General features: G+C 42.1%; 1 protein-coding gene across 1 annotated transcript in view; it reads left to right on the top strand.

The window, feature by feature from the left end:
- CTNND2 (catenin delta 2) overlaps nucleotides 1-18,155 on the top strand; it is a 509,931-nt gene that overhangs the window by 250,321 nt on the left and 241,455 nt on the right. The window contains exon 8 of the mRNA XM_056854116.1: nucleotides 4,300-4,552. Within this exon, the coding sequence (XP_056710094.1) occupies nucleotides 4,300-4,552 (253 nt within the window). The remainder of the gene's footprint in view (nucleotides 1-4,299; nucleotides 4,553-18,155) is intronic.

The following is an 18,155-nucleotide window of genomic DNA, read 5'->3' as shown; positions in this document are numbered from 1 at the left end:
TTGGCTGCTCTCAGAGCAGCAACCAGCTGCCAGGTGTGTGCCCAACCCCTGTCCCCCTGTTGGAAGCTGGCCAACAACACTGGCAGGCTTTCATGACACCCTGAGGGAAACAAGCTCCAGCTGCCAACTTCCGTGCACCACCCACCGACTGATGCAACCAAATACTCCCACCTGAGCATTCGGTCTCTCTTCCATGCCAGACATGACACTTATTGCACATAATATATTCCCTGCTCCCGACCCCTAACTTTTAACGTGTATTCCCCAGGAAGTTTTTTTTTGGGGGGGGGGGTTGTTTTTTTGCATCCTGCAAATGCTTTTCTGCTAACCATGTTCCTGAATTGTTCACACACAGAGTCCAAAACACCACCGAGGCCCCTGGAAAAACTTGCTTGTCTCATAGTAGTTTCTGCTCACACAATAAACACGTGGCCCAATTGAGTGAGATGCACTTTAAGGCACAGAACATGCAGGTAGCAGGCTGTAAAATAACTGTGCATACTAACTTAGATAAGTTGATGTAAAAGGGAGGATACTTTGTTGTAGGAAATTCTGGGGTAGATTAATTGATTAAAAACCTGGCAATGGAACTAAGAATGCATGATTTGATACTGCTATTGATGAAATTCTTTTTAGACTCAGGGAAGAATTGATAAACAAGATGCTTTCCAAAGCCATAAATAGTCAAAATCACACAACCATATTCCATTCAAATGCCCTACTCTAACTGAAGGAAACTCATCTACCCGTATGAATAAAAAGTATACAGATAATACTTAAATCTTAGGCTAATTATTTTTCTCTTTGTGGGTGGTGCTGAAGAATGGGGGCAAGAAGGTAGAGGAGATTTTTTTCATGTGCCTATGGAAGAAAAGTAGCTTCCCACCCACCAGGCGGGACCCAGTTCTCAAGCGGTCCCCATGCTTCTCACATAGTTTAGGTGGGCAAGGCATGGCCAATGTCTTTAAAAGAAGGGATGGAGAAGGGATGGAATGGAATCAAGGTGGGGCTATTCAGAAGATTTCCTTTCATTTCTTTGAAATGTCATGGATTTTCATTTTTTATACTGTTTCCATACTTCCAGGTTCATTGCCAATGTTACATCCAGGCAGTCATTTGGAAGAGCTAGAGGGGAAAATTCCCCATAGTCCACAAAATGTCTCAAAGCTCAATGGAGATCTTGATTTCTGGTTTTCATTAACATTTGTGAAATTTGCTGATCTTGGGGTAATTTTTCTTTCATGGTGCCCAACTGTATTTCCTGGTTATTCATGTTTATGCAATCCAGTGTACCCTTAAATCTCATTGAAGTCAATACGGTTTCAATCTGATAACTGTTCAACATGTGAAGCTGCAGTAACTCTGTTTATTTTTAGAATCTCCACTTGTTTCACATACATTAATAGCAAAAACATACTGTGGAATCCAGGATTTTGGTTGTTTATATATTTATTTTGTTTTATAGCCCTTTTCTTCCACAAATATTGATGGCTGTTTGAATATATTGATTTTGTAAAGTTATAGGTTTATGTATTATTCAACTTTTTAGATTTCCATTGGAAAGATCAGTTATTATGAAACACACACTGTTGAATGAAGACCAAGTGCCTGTTTTGTATTTTCATGCATGTGGACTACTAACTTGGTATCATTACATTCTTTTTTGAGTGTCTACTAACCAATAGGATTTCAGTATTGCACCACCATGCCCATTGCCATACATAACAAGTACATTCTGTAGCTTGGTTTGCTGTTCCATAGACATGAAAATGCCAATTGCATTAAGAAAATGAACATTGAACCCTACCTGGAAGGAGCAAAATAATGTCCTTAACTTTTACCGTGAAGAATGCTGAGTATGTGCTTATATTCAAACTGGCATGTGGTTTTTTAAAAGGTCACAGAGGACATTTAGAAAATGTACAATTAGTTTCACCAATTGGTTTTCACCAAAGTACTTCAGTATCAAATCATTCCAACAGTATAATATCCCAGTCCGGATGGATGAATGGGTACATCTCTTAAATTTACATTTGGGAGAGAAATCAATGGCACCGTTATAAAATACCTTCATGTGTACATAAAAGTTAAACATTGAGGAATACAAGCAGCATCTCTAAACAGGTCTACTCAAAAATCAGTCCCATTTGTTTAACAGGGCTTGTTCCCATGAAAGTGTTTTTAGGAATGTCACCTTAGTCCCTAAAGTTCTGTTTCCAGTGACAGAAGCAAAATAGAGCACATATTTTCATTCACTTGTGTTCATTATCTCATAATTATTCACTTGTGCAATGTAAATGGAAATAGTTTCATAATGTATACCACATCCAAGGTCATCAAGTTGCATAGGGGTTCTCCCTGTAACTCTAAAAAGGGATCCCATTATCCATATTACATAACATAAATTGAAGTAAACTTTATTAAGAGGAAAACAGGAAGTTCAACAGAACTTTGGTCTCTTTCAAACTCTGGAAAAGCTGTAAGGGGAGGGCATTATCTGGTGGGGGGAAATTGCTGACTTGGGGAAGGGATTCTTGCATTTCTCCCCATCTGCTCCTTTTCACATGCAGATCTCTTCTCCCTCAGTTTTCCTCCCAGCTACAGGGAAATACGCATTTGGGGATACTCAGCTGGTGAAAAGCAGCTGAGGAAGGGAAGGGCAAAGAAGATACACCTCTTCCCCACTCCCTCCAAATGTTGCCCCCTTTCCCACTGCATTTTAGAGAATTGCCAGTGGCCCAGTTTCCAGATCTATGTCACCAAAGGTCTCATTTAACCCTGCAAAAATGAATTCCAATGAGTTCAGAAAAACAAAATTGGGAAACTTTCAAGAGGTTTTGTCTGACCATTTGCATGAAAGGTCGGGAGAGATCCCGTTCATGCCCATGGGAGGGATGACAACATGGTATAGCTCTACCTCAGAAGCTAAGCAGTGTAGGTACTTGGATGGGAGACCACCATGAAAGACTCTGTAGAGGAAGGTGATGGCAAAACAACTCTACTTCTCACTTGCTTTGAAAGCCCCTTGCTGAGGTTGTCATAAGTCAGCTGTGACTTGATGGCATTGTACACAGACACACACACACACACACACACACACACACACACAAACAAACACACAAGTATGCATTTGATTATAGTCTTGGTTAGTTACTGTTTCAAAAATGGTTTAAATAAAACCACACTAGAGCATATTTGAATGTTAATGTATTGTTTCCCAACATCATATTTTTAAAGCCACTGAGGACCAATTGACTTCTTGGGCTTTTTCCAATTTATGTTGGCTTTTCCCCACTGTACTATTGAAAGTTTCTGTGATATTCTAAAAGTATTCTAAATGCATGCCTGTATATCCAAATCCATTTTAGTGTGCCACCACAGATGTTTCAGAAAGCTCTGGTGAAATGCTATCCATGGGGTCAGGCCACGTCGATGTTGTCCAATGACCTTCGCACCGCAGATGATGGTGTTCTGTGGTGACAGATGTGTGTCACCCCAGACTGCCAGGAAAGCCATTAAACAGCTGTGTGGATTTGTCCTTATTTGGGGAGGGGGAGGGGAGTGTACTTTTATGTCGATCTCCTCAAGCAACTTTAGATGGAAGTAATTAAAAACCTGAGCATTATGAAGCATGTTACCAATCGTTTACAAAAGGGGGCTTTAAAAATCCGGAATTATCTTGCTGCTGTTAATACCCCAGCTTGGATTGCTTTTCACTTCTTTTGCAAGCATTATTCTAAGTGTGGTGTACATTTAAAGATTCGATATGCAGAAAAAAGAGAATTTTATGCAATATCTATCAATTGAAAGAGAGAAATCCTTTTCATGTAGGATGCTATAGAAAGGCGCTGCTGGGGCAACTGCATACGTATTTCATCCTTAAAAATAATTTTCTCTCTTTTGGTGCCCTTCAAAATAGTGCTGCAGTTATCAGGCAGTAATTTTGCCTTTTTAAAGACCTCACAATTGAATATTAGAACCAAGGGGAACTGCAATGCGATTAAATTTATGGGGGATTTTTGTTTGTATGTTGTTTGTATCACACTTATCTGTGGCAAATATTTTGGAATATGCTTTAATCAGAAGATTATACTTCAGAAAAAAAATACGATAATATATTTGAAATTTTCATCAGTGTATTTCATTGTGATTTCAGGTATGACAATGTTCTTTTTTCCCCTCATTCTTTTCAAACCCCTGTTTATATGTCTTGTATTTTTTTCCTCTGCCTAGACCTGGTTAACCATTTCTGTGAACAGGTCCTCAATTTTTTACTTTGTCCCTACTTTCCTGTCGTAGCCCCATCTTCCCCTGGTGTCGACTCCGTACCCTTACAGCGCACAGGCAGCCCGCACGGCGCACAGAACGCAACCGCGACCTTCCAGAGGGCCAGCTATGCGGCAGGCCCGGCCTCCAATTACGCAGACCCCTACCGACAGCTGCAGTATTGTCCTTCTGTTGAATCACCATACAGCAAATCTGGACCAGCCATCCCACCTGAGGGAACCTTGGCTAGGTCACCTTCCATTGATAGCATTCAGAAAGATCCAAGGTGGGTGAAATGTTACTTCTCTCTATGGTTACGAGCTCATAAAAGAGATTTACAGTTGAAACCAGCTTCGTATGTTACAGCTACGGGGTGTTGCTTGATGAGCCAAACCAGTTGGACTGGGGGTGGTGGTGGTTGCTGTTTCATTTGTGTCCTCTTTCATTAGCTTTCCCTCCATACACTTGTCTTTTGGAGAACAGAAATGAGAAAGTACCCTGAATACTTATTGTTGCATCCTCCTAAATATTCCATTAAACTTTTTCTAAGAACGACTTACCTGTCTTGATCAAAGAATCAGAGGAGGCTCTGCTAGTATTTTTGAATGGTTTAGGGTAAGTTTCCTGTCAATAAAGAACAAAAAATAATTGATTTGCTGAGAAGATTAATAACTTTGGTTAAAATGTCACCGCTTCTGATAGCTTAGAGCTGGAATTGAGAGTGTGAGAGAGAAATGTGACTGGGTCTGTCATCATAATGGGCTTTAACGAAGGATTATTTGGAACATCAAGGTGAAGCTAGTTGTAACCCCAGGGCATCCCCTGTGTTTTTGTGATAGCCACAGAGTCCCTGAACTGGATCAGGGGTTGCAGGGGAAGGGGGCTTAACCAGATCTTTCCGTGGCATTGTCTTAACTTCGTATGTCCCTCTGGAGATCCGTTTGCCCTATGTGGGGGGAATGTTCCATCACCACACATGTTTTTGTATTTTTCACCCGCTGGGCAAGTAGCAGCACTGGAAAGAGTTGATGAGGTTAACCACCCTTTTTTCTGCCCAGATGTTACCCTGAGCAAACTTAGGCCCTGCACATGGTCACGATTTAAATTTAAAGAGCCACTGATCCATTCATGAATTTCACGAAGGCCATTTAAGCAAGGGTATTTAGCTCGCAATCCCTGCTGGACTGCTTTGAGGGTTGTTGTTTTTTTTTTTGCATTATTCATGATTTTACCAACCTGTAGAAGTCATTTCGCTCCTGCCTCGTTCTTTCCCCACAGTTCTAGGATGCTGTTTTATAACAAATTTACATTTTGCTTTGAGGCAAGAGCGAGCCAAATCCCCGCCATTTCCATGAATAGTCCTAACTTTGGAGTTTCTCTTCCCCATGCCCATTCTGGCTTCTCCCTCCTACATGCTGTCCCTCCCATCCAACCCCTTCCCTCAAAGCGAAGCACAAAAGGGGGAGTGAAACCGTCATGAAATGTGCAGGAAGACACCAACTGAAGAGAGGCTAGAAGGCAGCTCCTGGAAGGGAGCTGTTGAAGAGGGTAGGAATACCCACCTCTGCAAAGCTCTCGCACAGACAGGGAGCAGTCCCTTTAAGAGCTGACTTGCCCCCTCCAAGTAAACTGTAATAAGGCTGCATTTCAGGGGGAGGGACTCAGAAGCTCAGAAGTGAATTAGTGGGGGTGCATAATTCATCACAAGGTACTCCTGGAATTTCTTGGGGGGAGGAAGCTCTAATGCATATGATGGTTGAGAATTCGGACCTAATGCTGAAACTGGGTTTACTGAAAAATATGCCAAAAAAAAAATAAGCACTGACCTTTTCGTTCAATACTTCCATTACCAGTTGGTTAAATATGCACAGTAAAACAGTGAGCTAAACACTTGTTTTTTCAGGGCTCATGGTAGAAATCCTCTTCTGACCCAGAAGCAAATAATTCTGTCTCATGATCTCATCGTCTTTCATGTTTAACATGAAAAATGATGAGAGGCTGTGTGGCTCCCTCCTCCTCCTCCTCCTCCTTTGTTTGTAAAGGTGAAATGTTGTCCTGCAAAAGAGTGCACAGGTGTCCATTTAATGTTAACAGTTCCAGGATGCAGATGTCTTGACTTAATTTATTTAAGAAGTCTCAGCCTGCACTATATGAAAAATGTATAGTACATACAGGAAATAGCAGAGATAACACTGGCTCTGCTGGATACAGATAGAGAAATAGGAGAAGAAGACACTTTTACACAGAGGAAAGTGCATTATGTCTCATGTGGCATAAAGTGCTTGACATCAGAAGGGGGGTCTATGTGATAAAAATGGGATTTTAAGATCAGCGAGATTGGTGTTTCCTTACTGTTTGCCTTGTTTTTTCATTTGGCATTTCTTTGGTATTTTGCCTGTTTCTCCTATAGTTCATATTTCCCTCATTATTTTCATATTTCCTTAGGTAAGTTTCCCTATGTCCATTGTATAGGCAATAATTTCCTTGCATAGCAGTTTCAGTAAAAAAAAAAAAAAAAAAAAACAGGATCAAATTGTGCTAGTGTTTGAGAATTTTGTGGGGCTCAGAGGTGACGGCACCTGGTACCTCCACCCACCTGCTTCCCGGACCTTTTAAGGTGGCTCCCCAGGTTCTGTGTGTCCCCTGGGCCTCTTGCAGGGCCTCTCTCCTCTTGAGAGGCTAGGAACTATGTTTTCTGGCCACACAGTTAAAGCCTGCTCTCCTTCCTCCCAAGCTAACTTGTGTGCTGCTGCTCACATGGTGGGATACCCTCGGGCGTGGTAGGTGGGGGGAGCATCTTGACAGTAATTCCCAAAAGGGCCCCAGGTAAGTCCAGGGATTCCCCCACCCCCAGATACTTCAAATGTAAGTCCTTCCAGTTCAGAAATCCTCTAAGAGGAGGGCAGCTGGGAGACCTGACTAAGGTTTCGGACTCTTTTAGTTTCCCAGCACTGTCTTATGCCATCTTCAAGTCATATTCGGAGTCTTCCTGAGGGTGGTTGCATTAATCCTGGGGAGTAAAGATTTTTATTTAACTGATTGATCAGGTGAGCTAAAATTTAGTTTCCAGAGTTCCCTTCATAATCAACAATTCCCCCATGTCTTCTATGATCCCCCAAATTGGGCTCCCATGGGTCAGTGAACCCCTGAGAACACAATGTGGGGTCAAAGTGGGAGGCTACAGGGAGGGGTGAGAATCGGCCATGATCACTCTCTCCCTCTTCTTCAAGCACAAGTGGGAAGGGAGGTTGGAATTCATGCCCTGGTTTTTGCTGCAAGAAAATGGGGTGTGTGTTTTGTATATTTGTTTAATATTTATACCCCACCTTTCCCTTGTGGCTCAAGGCAGCTTAAATGGTTCTTTGGGTAACCACCATCAACCATATGGAGGAAATTTAAAGATGGGGGGGGGAGGAAATCAGCAAATACATAAGATGTTTGTTGGGTTCCTCCCCCACCTTTAAATTTCCTCCAATTGGCTGATGATGGTTCTGTTCAACAGAATTGCATGCACAGATGAATGACATTTCCATTTAATTGGCAACATTGAGTTGGATCCCACAGAGGATTTCTGCAGACAGAAAGGGGGGAAAGTCAGGCGAGTCAGTTGGCGGTGCCTGGATTGGCCAGTGCTTAATGGAGCAAGGCAGAAGGCGGTGTCCAGCCCTGCACAAGGCAAGGTAGGTGGGGGCACCCAGCCCAGCCCATGCAAGGCGAATCAGAAGGCAGTGCCTGCCGGGCTGAGCTCCATGCAAGGTGAGGTAGAGGGCACCCAGCTTTGCCCAACTGAGCCCCACACAAAGCGAGGCAGATGGCAGCCCCCAGCTCTACCCAACTGATCATCATGCAAGTTGGGGCAGATGACAGCACCCAGTCCTACTGAGCCCCACACAAGATGAAGTAGGTGCTCAGCCTAGCCCCATGCTAGGTGAGGGAGGTGCCCAGGCGGCATGGCCAAGGCATACAAGGGAGGCCCTCAGCCTGCCCCCCCCCCAGTGGAGAATAGGGAACCAAAGCCTGGCCAACACAAGACAAGGGAGGTCGTACTTGGCCTACCCGAGACAAGGAAAGCTGCAGCTGGCCAGTTGGTTGGGCAGACTGCTTCTTCTTCTTCTTCTGTCCTTTCCCTCCTTCAGGGGGGTGGGGTCCTGGTGGGCAAGGGAAGGGGCTTTTTCCTTGGGGTTTTCACTCCCACTCTGTAGCCCTGCTTGCAGGGTTGTTCTGAGGATAAAATGAAGGAGAGGAGAATGAAGTGAACTATTTTGAGTCACTGTTGTGGAGAAAGGATGGCTATAAATGACATAAATAAATACAGCTGAAGATGGGGGAACAGGTAAAAGTTAGGTTGGTGGGTGCACGGGAAGGGGAGAAGGAAGCCAAGAGGGGGGAGGATGTGGGGGCTGCCAGGTGAAGGGAAAGAAGAAATAGTGTGGGGAAGGTGAGATGGGGAAAGGGGGTGCCCCTGGCGAGTCCTTGCAGGTTCCCCACTGGGTGGCTGGCCCTGCCCTGGCAGCTGGCACCATGCATGGGGGATGGGCATGGTTGTTGTTTTTTGGACAGAGGGTGCCAGGAGTAGGGAGGGTACGAAACGGAAAATGTGGAGGAGATAAAAGGTAGGTTGACTGGTGGACGGGAAAGGAGAGAAGGAAGCAGGAAAGGGGGGAGAGGCTGTGGGGGCTTTCAAGGAAGAGAAAGGCGAAATATTTGGAAGAGAGAGAAAAGAGATGCCCCCTGCCAAGTCCTTAACAGTTCCCCCTTGTTACCATGAAAGCACCATGAGATTAAAATACAGAGCGCACAGCATGCATCTTTTAAAAAGGCAAATCAAAAGGTTTCTGGGAAGCCCTTGTAAGATACCTGGTTTGTGTTTATTGAGAGTTGTTGCAAAACACTATTAGAAATCATTTGAGACCATTCTAAGCATAAGCCTTAACTCATGTGCTTAAGCAGACACCCTTTTTCTTGTTAATTGTTTAAAGTTATGCTGCACTGAACAGTAATAAAACCAAGGCAAGGTTATGTGTAGGAGTGGCTGTCTTCAGTGGCTTTCCCTTAGCTTCCTTTTGGCTCTTCATTGCTCTTGTAGAGATATTTGTTTCCACCATATCCTTGATGGATCGGTAGACTTGGCAGATATAGGCAGCAGCAGCAGCCTTAAAATAGGCTTTCTGCAATTAACAGCTCTTTGTTCCCTGTCCTCTCTTCCTTCAGGGAAGGCATTTCTTATGCTGCCTCCTGTTCTTATGCAGAAGAGACAGCACAAGCTCACAGACATCTACCAGTACTTATCCAATCACTGAACACTAAAAAGAATTTGGCGCCGTGATCCGAACGTTTGGGCCAAGGCAACATCTCTGCATCCTGTTTTGTGCCGTGGGATTGATTTGGCTGTTGTGCCGATGCACTTAGTTGGTGGTGCAGCAACTGTTAGTCATTATGTATGGGTCAAAGTGGGGGGGGGGGAACGAGCCTGTGCAGATACCAAAATACCAGCAGAATCTTCACAAGGCTTAACCAGCCCCCTCTGCCATCTCGAGCCTGTGCCATAGGGGGTTATCCCCCCCCCCATTACTGCAGGGAAATGTGGCCACCCACAGTGTATTCACAGAAGTTCCTGGGCCCCCATGGAAGCCACAGTTATGCATTCTTTTTTTTTCTTAGGGGCCTGTTCATGCAAAACATTTTCTCAACCATCTCAGTAATTATGATCTTTCCTGAGCAGGCACTTAGAGGGTTACGTTTCAGCCAGATTGGTCAGATCAAATAATTACCTTTCAATAAATGAGAAATCTTCTTTCATTTGAAGGAAGCGTGTCTTGTGTCTTCCCGAGTGCCCTGAAGTTTTCTTGAGGTTTGCAATTCTGCCAGTTTGCTTCTCTGCCAGATTTTGTTCCTCAGGGACAGCCTGGTGGGGACTGCAGTGGGAGGGGGGAATAATCATAAATTGTCACACCCTCTGAAAAAAAGGCTTGAAGTCTTTGGAAAGTGATTGGACAGTGATTGAAAGGAAAGTCTTTCTGTAACCTGCTGCTTCACACATCACACACGACCCTTGTAGTGCATTTCTGCTAATAGAAGGGTGTTCCCATCAGTGAAGGGAGGTTTTTCCTCCCACTGCAGATACCCACTTAGCCTCCACCCACCCCCGTCTTGTTCATGATGGTCCTTTGCTCAGTACTTTGATTTTCTTTCTTTTTTTGTTAGCAACTTGCTTTGTTTAGGGCAGCCATAATGTCCTTTTGGAAATAGGAAGCTGGAAATGGGGTCTTAAATTTTCCTGGGGATCCAAAATACCATTTAGTGCAAGGAGATTCCAAGAGATAAGAAATAGTTTTGTCTGTGTTCTAAAATGTGTATGCATAGTTTGAGATCAGATAATTGTAGGGTATTTTTGCAGCTTGCATTTGGTAAAGCTTAAATTCTGTCTTTCGTAGCATCTTGTCTTTGTTCTGCTGAATTTAATCATGAAAACTTAGCATGTATTGAGATTGGCATATATATTTACTTTCTTCATTTTGTAGTCCTCCTTTCTCACTGAGATCCAAGGTGCATTACAACTAAAATAAAAACAAATCGAGTAAGAACAGTATATGATCCACAAAATTAGAGAACACTGCACTAAAAACATGGTGTATAATACAGATGGTAAAGCAGGAATTACACGATTGTAGAACAATGTAGTAAAACATTATATTCTGTACAATCAACAATGTAATAAAGAATCAGAGGACAATGCAATAAACAGAGCATGATATATGCCCTGAAATTCCACAGACATTAACTACAGCCGTATTATAAGTAACTGTCTATGCATGTTGCTGGTATGCTTCTGGATCCGCAGGCTGGTATTTATCACCATGCAACTCTGAACTCTGTTGAACTGGCTGGGTGGGTCTCTTGATGGAAATATGACCGTGCATCCACATTCGGGGTCATGAGGTAGTATCACTTATTGCCTGCAATAGCTGGATTGGGTAACGGGTACAAAGGGAAAGTTTAGAAGAAGAAGAAGAAGAAGAAGAAGACACTGCAGTATCCAACAAAAGTATACCGAACCACCATAGGACTCTAAACTGGATGCTTTGAGGATTTCTATTCGTACATGTTCTGGTTTAAAGTGATATTCCAATTTCTGCAAGAGCACATATGTGCTTAAGTTAGACTGCAACATATTGACTTTTGTGACTGCTGCATCACAAAACATATTATACCAATATCACATTAATAGTATCTAGGGTTGCCAGGTCCCTCTTTGCCATCGGTGGGAGGTTTTTGGGGTGGAGCCTGAGGAGGGCGGGGTTTGGAGAGGGGAGGGACTTTATAACATTAAATTGCCAAAGCGGCCATTTTCTCCAGGGGCTCTATCGGCGGGGGATCAGTTGTAATAGCAGGAGATCTCCAGCTAGTACCTGAAGGTTGGCAACCCTAATAGTATCAGTGACAGATACTAAAGACTGAGCTTTAAGTGCTGATGCAGGTTCACATTTTTCCCAGTTCCATGCTTGCTACATTAATTTCTCATCTCCCTCCCTCTTCTCACTTGGAAGTCTTTTCAACTGAAGTTCAAGTGAGATGCTGAACGTCCAGGATTCATTAATTGTACAAGGTAATAGGTTAAAAACAAACTCATGTCCGCTAGCTAAACATGAAGACAAATTCCCACTATGTTACAATACAATAGTACATAGATATGTCGGGAAAAGAATTTGATAAACAGGTATTCAAAAATTGATTTTTCGATAGAGGGTATGTCAAGGGCCTTGGCGAGGCATTCAAGTGGTCTCAATGCCAAGTAGTTAGCCGTGATCACTCCTGCAATGTACATATCTTAAAGTGTAGTTTATGTGACTCCTCCTCCAAATCACATGGCAGGGAGGTAGGAAAATGTTTTATTGGGTTTGAGTTGAGCTGAGCCAAATGTTCGAGTGTTTCAATTTTTGTGTCAGAATGTGCATGTTCACTGAATGTTGACTGCCAGTCCCTTTAATGAAACAGCTCAGCATATTAAAGAAAAGTCAAAAAGCAATTTGATTTTGATACAGATCTTGCAAGCAGCTCTGGCAGAGGTGTGCAAAAGACTCTAATGGCTCAGTTTGTCCCATGTGACTTGTAACAAGCCTGCCATGTGATTGGGAGGAGGAGTCACATAAAGGGACTGCCCATAAGCTGTTTTAAATCCCTACCTGCATTGTATTACTACAGTTCCCAGGGTCCCCTTGTATAAGAGAGTGCATGTTAAACCATGTTACATTTGCAGTGTAGATACACTCTTCAGCATCAGCTCTTGGGGCTTTAATGACATGCAAAATTGGCAGTCAGCCTCCCGGAGATTTGCAGTTGCAGCTGTCAGATTCTCAGAACCATTCCCAATTGCCATTCATATTACACTCCATTTTCATAGTGGTGTAGAGGGGAAATTTCAGAATCAAACATATGCCTGTGTGGCTGAAATAATTATAGGAGGAAACAAAGCATCCGTACACCCCTTCCTTCATAGAATCACATTAAGATGTTCATCCTTCATCAGTTTAGCACTTGGAGATATTTTCTACTTCAAAATGTCTTAAGCCTTCCTCCTTAATTTCCTATAAAATAGAACACCTCCCTCTCTACGTCTGAGGCTTGAGGTGAATAATAGTGGGGGTAAACCGCTTACAACTCAGCAAATGGGACAAGAAGAGCAAGACCCTAAATAAGTTTATAATTGGGGTGCAGATGGTAGATATTGGGGGAGTCTCCCCAGATTAGTGCGGGACTTTGCAAAAGAATATTTGGAAGGTAGCAACTTGATTCTGTGTGGCTGCAGAAACAGAGCCTATGAGACGAGCAGAGCGAATCTCTTCTAAGTCCATTGAAGTCAGTGGACTTTTAGAAGGGGGGTAATTCTACTCTGGGATGGCCTGTCATGGAGCTAGTGAGACGGGGCTGTCCCCAGTCAAAAGAATCGTTATGCTGAAGTCAGAAAAGATGATCCCATTCCTTGTTGCTTCACTTGTCATGGGAAGCTCTGATGAATTGGTGTGCAAGGGGGCTGGCTTTCTGAGCTCCCAAAGGAATGGGTATGCCTCTTCCAGGCAGGAGCTCCGTTTTCTCATTCGTTTGCAGAAAGCAGGGCAAAATGCAGGTGTGGAGGCAGCCCGCTCTGCTTTTCAGCTTTTCTAGTAATTGCAAGGCAACCTTTGGCTTAAAGGGATCTAGAATTGAGGCTCGAAGCAATTTCCTAAACTGAATTATTTCCTTTCCTTTCCATTGAGCTTGGCATCAATATCTTTATCAGTCCATTTGCTTGCCCTCTAGAGATGGCTCCAAGCTACAGAATTAGCTCTTTTATACATCTGTGCAACTATTTTCTCTTTCTTCTCTGCTAAGGTAGCTACACCACATTCTTATTATTATTCACTTTAAAAACTGATGCTTCTAAATTGGCCTCCTGCTTGGAACTGAGCAGGTTGTAATACAAGTTTATGCTTTTATATCGAAATACATTTAAATGCATTGATTTTGTGGTCATATCGTAAAAAAAAACCAACTTCTACTCATCATGTGTTACATCCCAGCACAGCAACTTCTTATGTTGCACCAAGTTTGTCCACCATGATCTGGTCCTCTGAGGAAATGGGAAATGCTGGCAGATTGTTAATCAACAACGCTTTCCTTTTTTCTTTTGCTTGCAAAGTATTCATGCTCATTCCAAAAACACATAGATTGCAATCAGGTAAATTAGTGCAGCTCTTGACTGGTATAAAATTATTTTCATGTTTTCCATCATCCTCGGGAAACATCCTCCAGTTCAACAGATACTTTAAGATGATCTTAAAGAAGAACATAAAACACAACAGAATAAAAAATGGGTAAGTGTTTCTGTCTTTGCCTTTTCACATGGGCAGACTCTCTGATCAATGGGGCTAACTAAGAATCTGCCAAATAATCTGTTGAGAGGTAAGGCATTATGTCTGGCCAAGAAGAAAAGTCTTCAGAAGGTTGGAATAGTTAGCAATTTTCTGGAAAAGATGGGGTAATCTGTCCCCAGGAAGAGGGAGCACATTTCCTTTTGGCATCACCACGTAATTCAAGATGGTCCCTACATTCTAAATCTGTGAGGATTTACTAAAGGAAGGTCTGAGGGAAAGTCTTTTGTCTCCTGTCTTTGTCCAAGAAAACACAAAAGGGTCAAGCTCAGTCAATTTTAAAAGCTCAGGAAGAAAATCCTGATATAATAGGAAAAATCTGAATTTTACCACAGCTTTCCACACTAGCAGGGAGATGTAACCAAGGTCAGCCTCTAAATATAAATTGGAGTTTGAAATACAGTTAGGCACTTGAAAGATGGCATGTAAGAATTTTGATTGTAAAGATCAAATTTAGAGGAAAGTGCAGCAAACTAGATTGGTGCTCCATAGAGCAAAAAAGATCTAATTTTTGCCATATAGCCTTCTAGAGCTAAAGGAATAAATTGCCCTCCTGAATGATTAAAAAATCTCATAATGGCAGCTAAATGTCCTTTAGTAGACTCAAGAAGTTGAAAATAATGAAATTTCCACTTATTGGAAGAGACAAAGTGAAAGCCTAAGTAACTGAAGTTCGATACCTGCTTGATCTTATGCCTATCTCAAACCCAGTAGTTTACTTTTTGTCGTGATGGATATTTCTGAAAACACATATTTTTTGATTCAGCATAATTAATAGTAAGCAGATTGTTGTGACAGTATGAGGCAAAAGCTTGGAGAAAACGTCTTAATCCCACCTTCAAGTAGGTAAGAAGGGCTGCATCATCTGCATAAAGTAGAATTGGTATTGAGTGAGTAGCCAAACTAGGAATGTGGAAGTGGTTAGCTTGCAATTGATTAGGTAAGTCGTATAAATAGAAGTTAGATAGATCTGGGACCAAAAAACATCCCTGTTTTGTGATCGAGACCGGATCTGAGAAATGACCAGTTCTGGGACATCTTACTCCCATGAAAGTTGAAGTGTGTAAAGAATCTATCAATTGTAACAGTTGTTTGGGAATTCCCAACTGATTTAATTTATTCCAAACCCTTGTGCGGGAGATATTGGGGGTTACCGCACTTTGTATTCCCAGCGATGTATTAAGAGTTTGAAAATGTTGTAAAAAACATCGCTTTAAAAGGGTTTTTGGATACCACGGCTTATAAATGGTTGGAAGATGTCTTCACAGCTAAAGGGGCCAAACAAAGTGCGAACAGTATTTTTTATAATGTTTTCAAACTCTTAATACATCAGTGGGAATACATAGTGCGAACAGTATTTTTTATAACATTTTCAAACTCTTAATACATCACTGGGAATACAAGTGCGGTAACAGCCATTATCAAAGGCAGCTTTAAGATCTATAAAAGCAGTAAACAATTTCCCCTTAGGATATGATGAATATTTGTCAGCGAGAAAGGAAAGCACATATGCAGGATGTAATGTAGATGAACCTTTTTAAAAGCCAATTTGTTCAGGACCTGGTATTGACAGGGTGTGACTCCAGCTACAGTGATTTAAAACTGTACTATGATTAAAAACTGTAAGATACAAATACTCAATACTTTAAAACTCTAGACTCTGATATATTCCGATATTAAAAGTAAAGGGAATAAAAAAGTCCTAACAGTAAACTGACCCTAGAAGTTAAATGACTAAACTGAGGCTATCATATTTTAGTCACATTATGACAAGAGTCACTGGAAAAGACAGTCATGCTAGGAAAAGTTGAGGGCAGCAGGAAAAGAGGAAGACCCACCAAGAGATGGATTGACTTAATAAAGGAAGCCACATCCCTCAATTTGCAAGATCTGAGCAAGGCTGTCAAAGATAGGACATTTTGGAGGACTTTGAGTCATATGGTCACCATGAGTCAGAAGCGAGGGCACTTAATACACACACACAACAGTAAAATAAGTATGTAAATCTGTCACTTTCTACTCCTAAATTACTCATTCTCTCTGGTTTTTACGCTCCTATACTTCACTCTTCTGCTTTCTTATACTGCCTGGTCACCACAACCACAACCTCAACACACTGGCTACTTACTAAACTAAACAAGCGGCAATTTTGTTGTAAGTGAGGAAAGAGAAAAGGAAGGAAATACTTCTCAACCCTTTGGGAGAAGCTCAGAATTTCCCTAGGTTGTAGTAACAATAACAAATCACCAGCTATCAGATGATAAGGCACATAGTTAAAAATAAGCCAAAGAGACTAGTTAAAAGAAAGAACAGTCATCTAAGGAAATACTTTGCTAAAATAAATAAACAGAAAGAATACGATAGGTGGAATAATTAGCAACACACACACACACACCTCTACCTCTGCTTGGTAAGGAGAGAAACAAGGAGAAAAAGTTTCTCCTTTATTAGCTGCCCAGCCAGCTAATAAAGGTAGCTGAGATTGAGAAGCTAGCTAAGGCAAAAAAGATTTAGAGCACTTAAAATATATAAATTTTAGATAAGATAAGGATGAGGATCCAAGGAAAAGGAGAAATGAAAAACCCAAACAGTGAAATAAATAAGGCTAAAAACGTGGAGTGTGGGCTTGAGCATCTGCAATCTTCCACCCGGAAACCGGAAGCTTCTCCAACTATTATAGACCATAATGTATTACAACGTGAAGGTGCCTGTAATTTGAGTTTTTTCTCTTAATAGTGCTGCATGATGTTATCTTTACATTTCACTATTATTCTTTTAATTACATGGCATTGTAAACCTCTTGAAGTCACTTGCTGAGGTCAGGTACCAACCCAATGCTAAATCTGTCCCTTGAACCTGGACCTCTACACTGATGGCCGTGAGGCTATGAGAGGATCCTCCTCTGGAACGGAGGGATCATTTCTCTTTTCTCATATTCTTGAATCTTCCTTCTTCATCCTTTTGGATTTCTAGCTAGGTGGAAGTATTTGGACTAGCTCGTAGTTGAGAACTGCTTTGAAGACTGCTGGGAAAACAATAATGGAATATTTGATGGTATCTGACAAATTAATAGGGTTGCCAGGTCCCTCTTCACCACCAGCAGAAGGTTTTTGTGGCGGAGCCTGAGGCGGGCGTGGGTTGGAGAGGGGAGGGATTTCAATGCCATAGAGTCCAATTGCCAAAGCGGCCATTTTCTCCAGGAGAAACTGATCTCTATTGGCTGGAGATCAGTTGTAATAGCAGGAGATCTCCAGCTAGTACCTGGAGGTTGGCAACCCTACAAATAAATGACCAATTATTTTTGACCAGTTGAATGCTTTTTAAGAACAGCTTCTTCCTGGTTTACTGTTATCACCATTGTGGATTTCAAGCTGGGCTTTAATCTCAGGTCTGAGCCAAGATGTGGATGGGAGAGTACGGACCCTTTTAATCAATTGTGTTGAAGACACTTTTTAAGGACTGTTTTTTACAGGAACTACTGCAGAGAGAAGGCAACCCCCAATATATATTAAGGTGACCGTTGCTCCCCCATATCTAGCATTCAGGCAATACATTCCATTATGAGCTGCAATGTCAGTGTCTTTTCTGTTGCTGTTGTTGAAAACAAGTTCTTCTACTAGTTTAATCATCTCATTTTTTTAATTTACATATTTGCAAACCATGATATTATCATGGAATAGGGTTGCCAGGCCCCACCACCACCAGCGGCAGGATTTTAGGGCGGATCCTGAGGAGGGTCTTCAATGCCATGGAGTCCAATTGCCAAAGCGGCCATTTTCTCAAAGGGAATTGATCTCTATCAGCTGGAGAACAATTGCAATAACAGGAGATCTCCAGCTAATACCAGGAGGTTGGCAACACTATCATGGAACCAATCAGATTAGGAGTCATGACATCTCCGAGGGTAAATGAAGCTGGAGAGGACTGAGAAGGGAACATGATAACCATCTTCAAGTGCTTGAAGGGCTGTCATATAGGGGA

The sequence above is a fragment of the Euleptes europaea genome, chromosome 8, assembly GCF_029931775.1.
Source record: "Euleptes europaea isolate rEulEur1 chromosome 8, rEulEur1.hap1, whole genome shotgun sequence".
Lineage (NCBI taxonomy): Eukaryota > Metazoa > Chordata > Lepidosauria > Squamata > Sphaerodactylidae > Euleptes > Euleptes europaea.
This window is presented reverse-complemented; position numbering and strand designations above follow the sequence as displayed.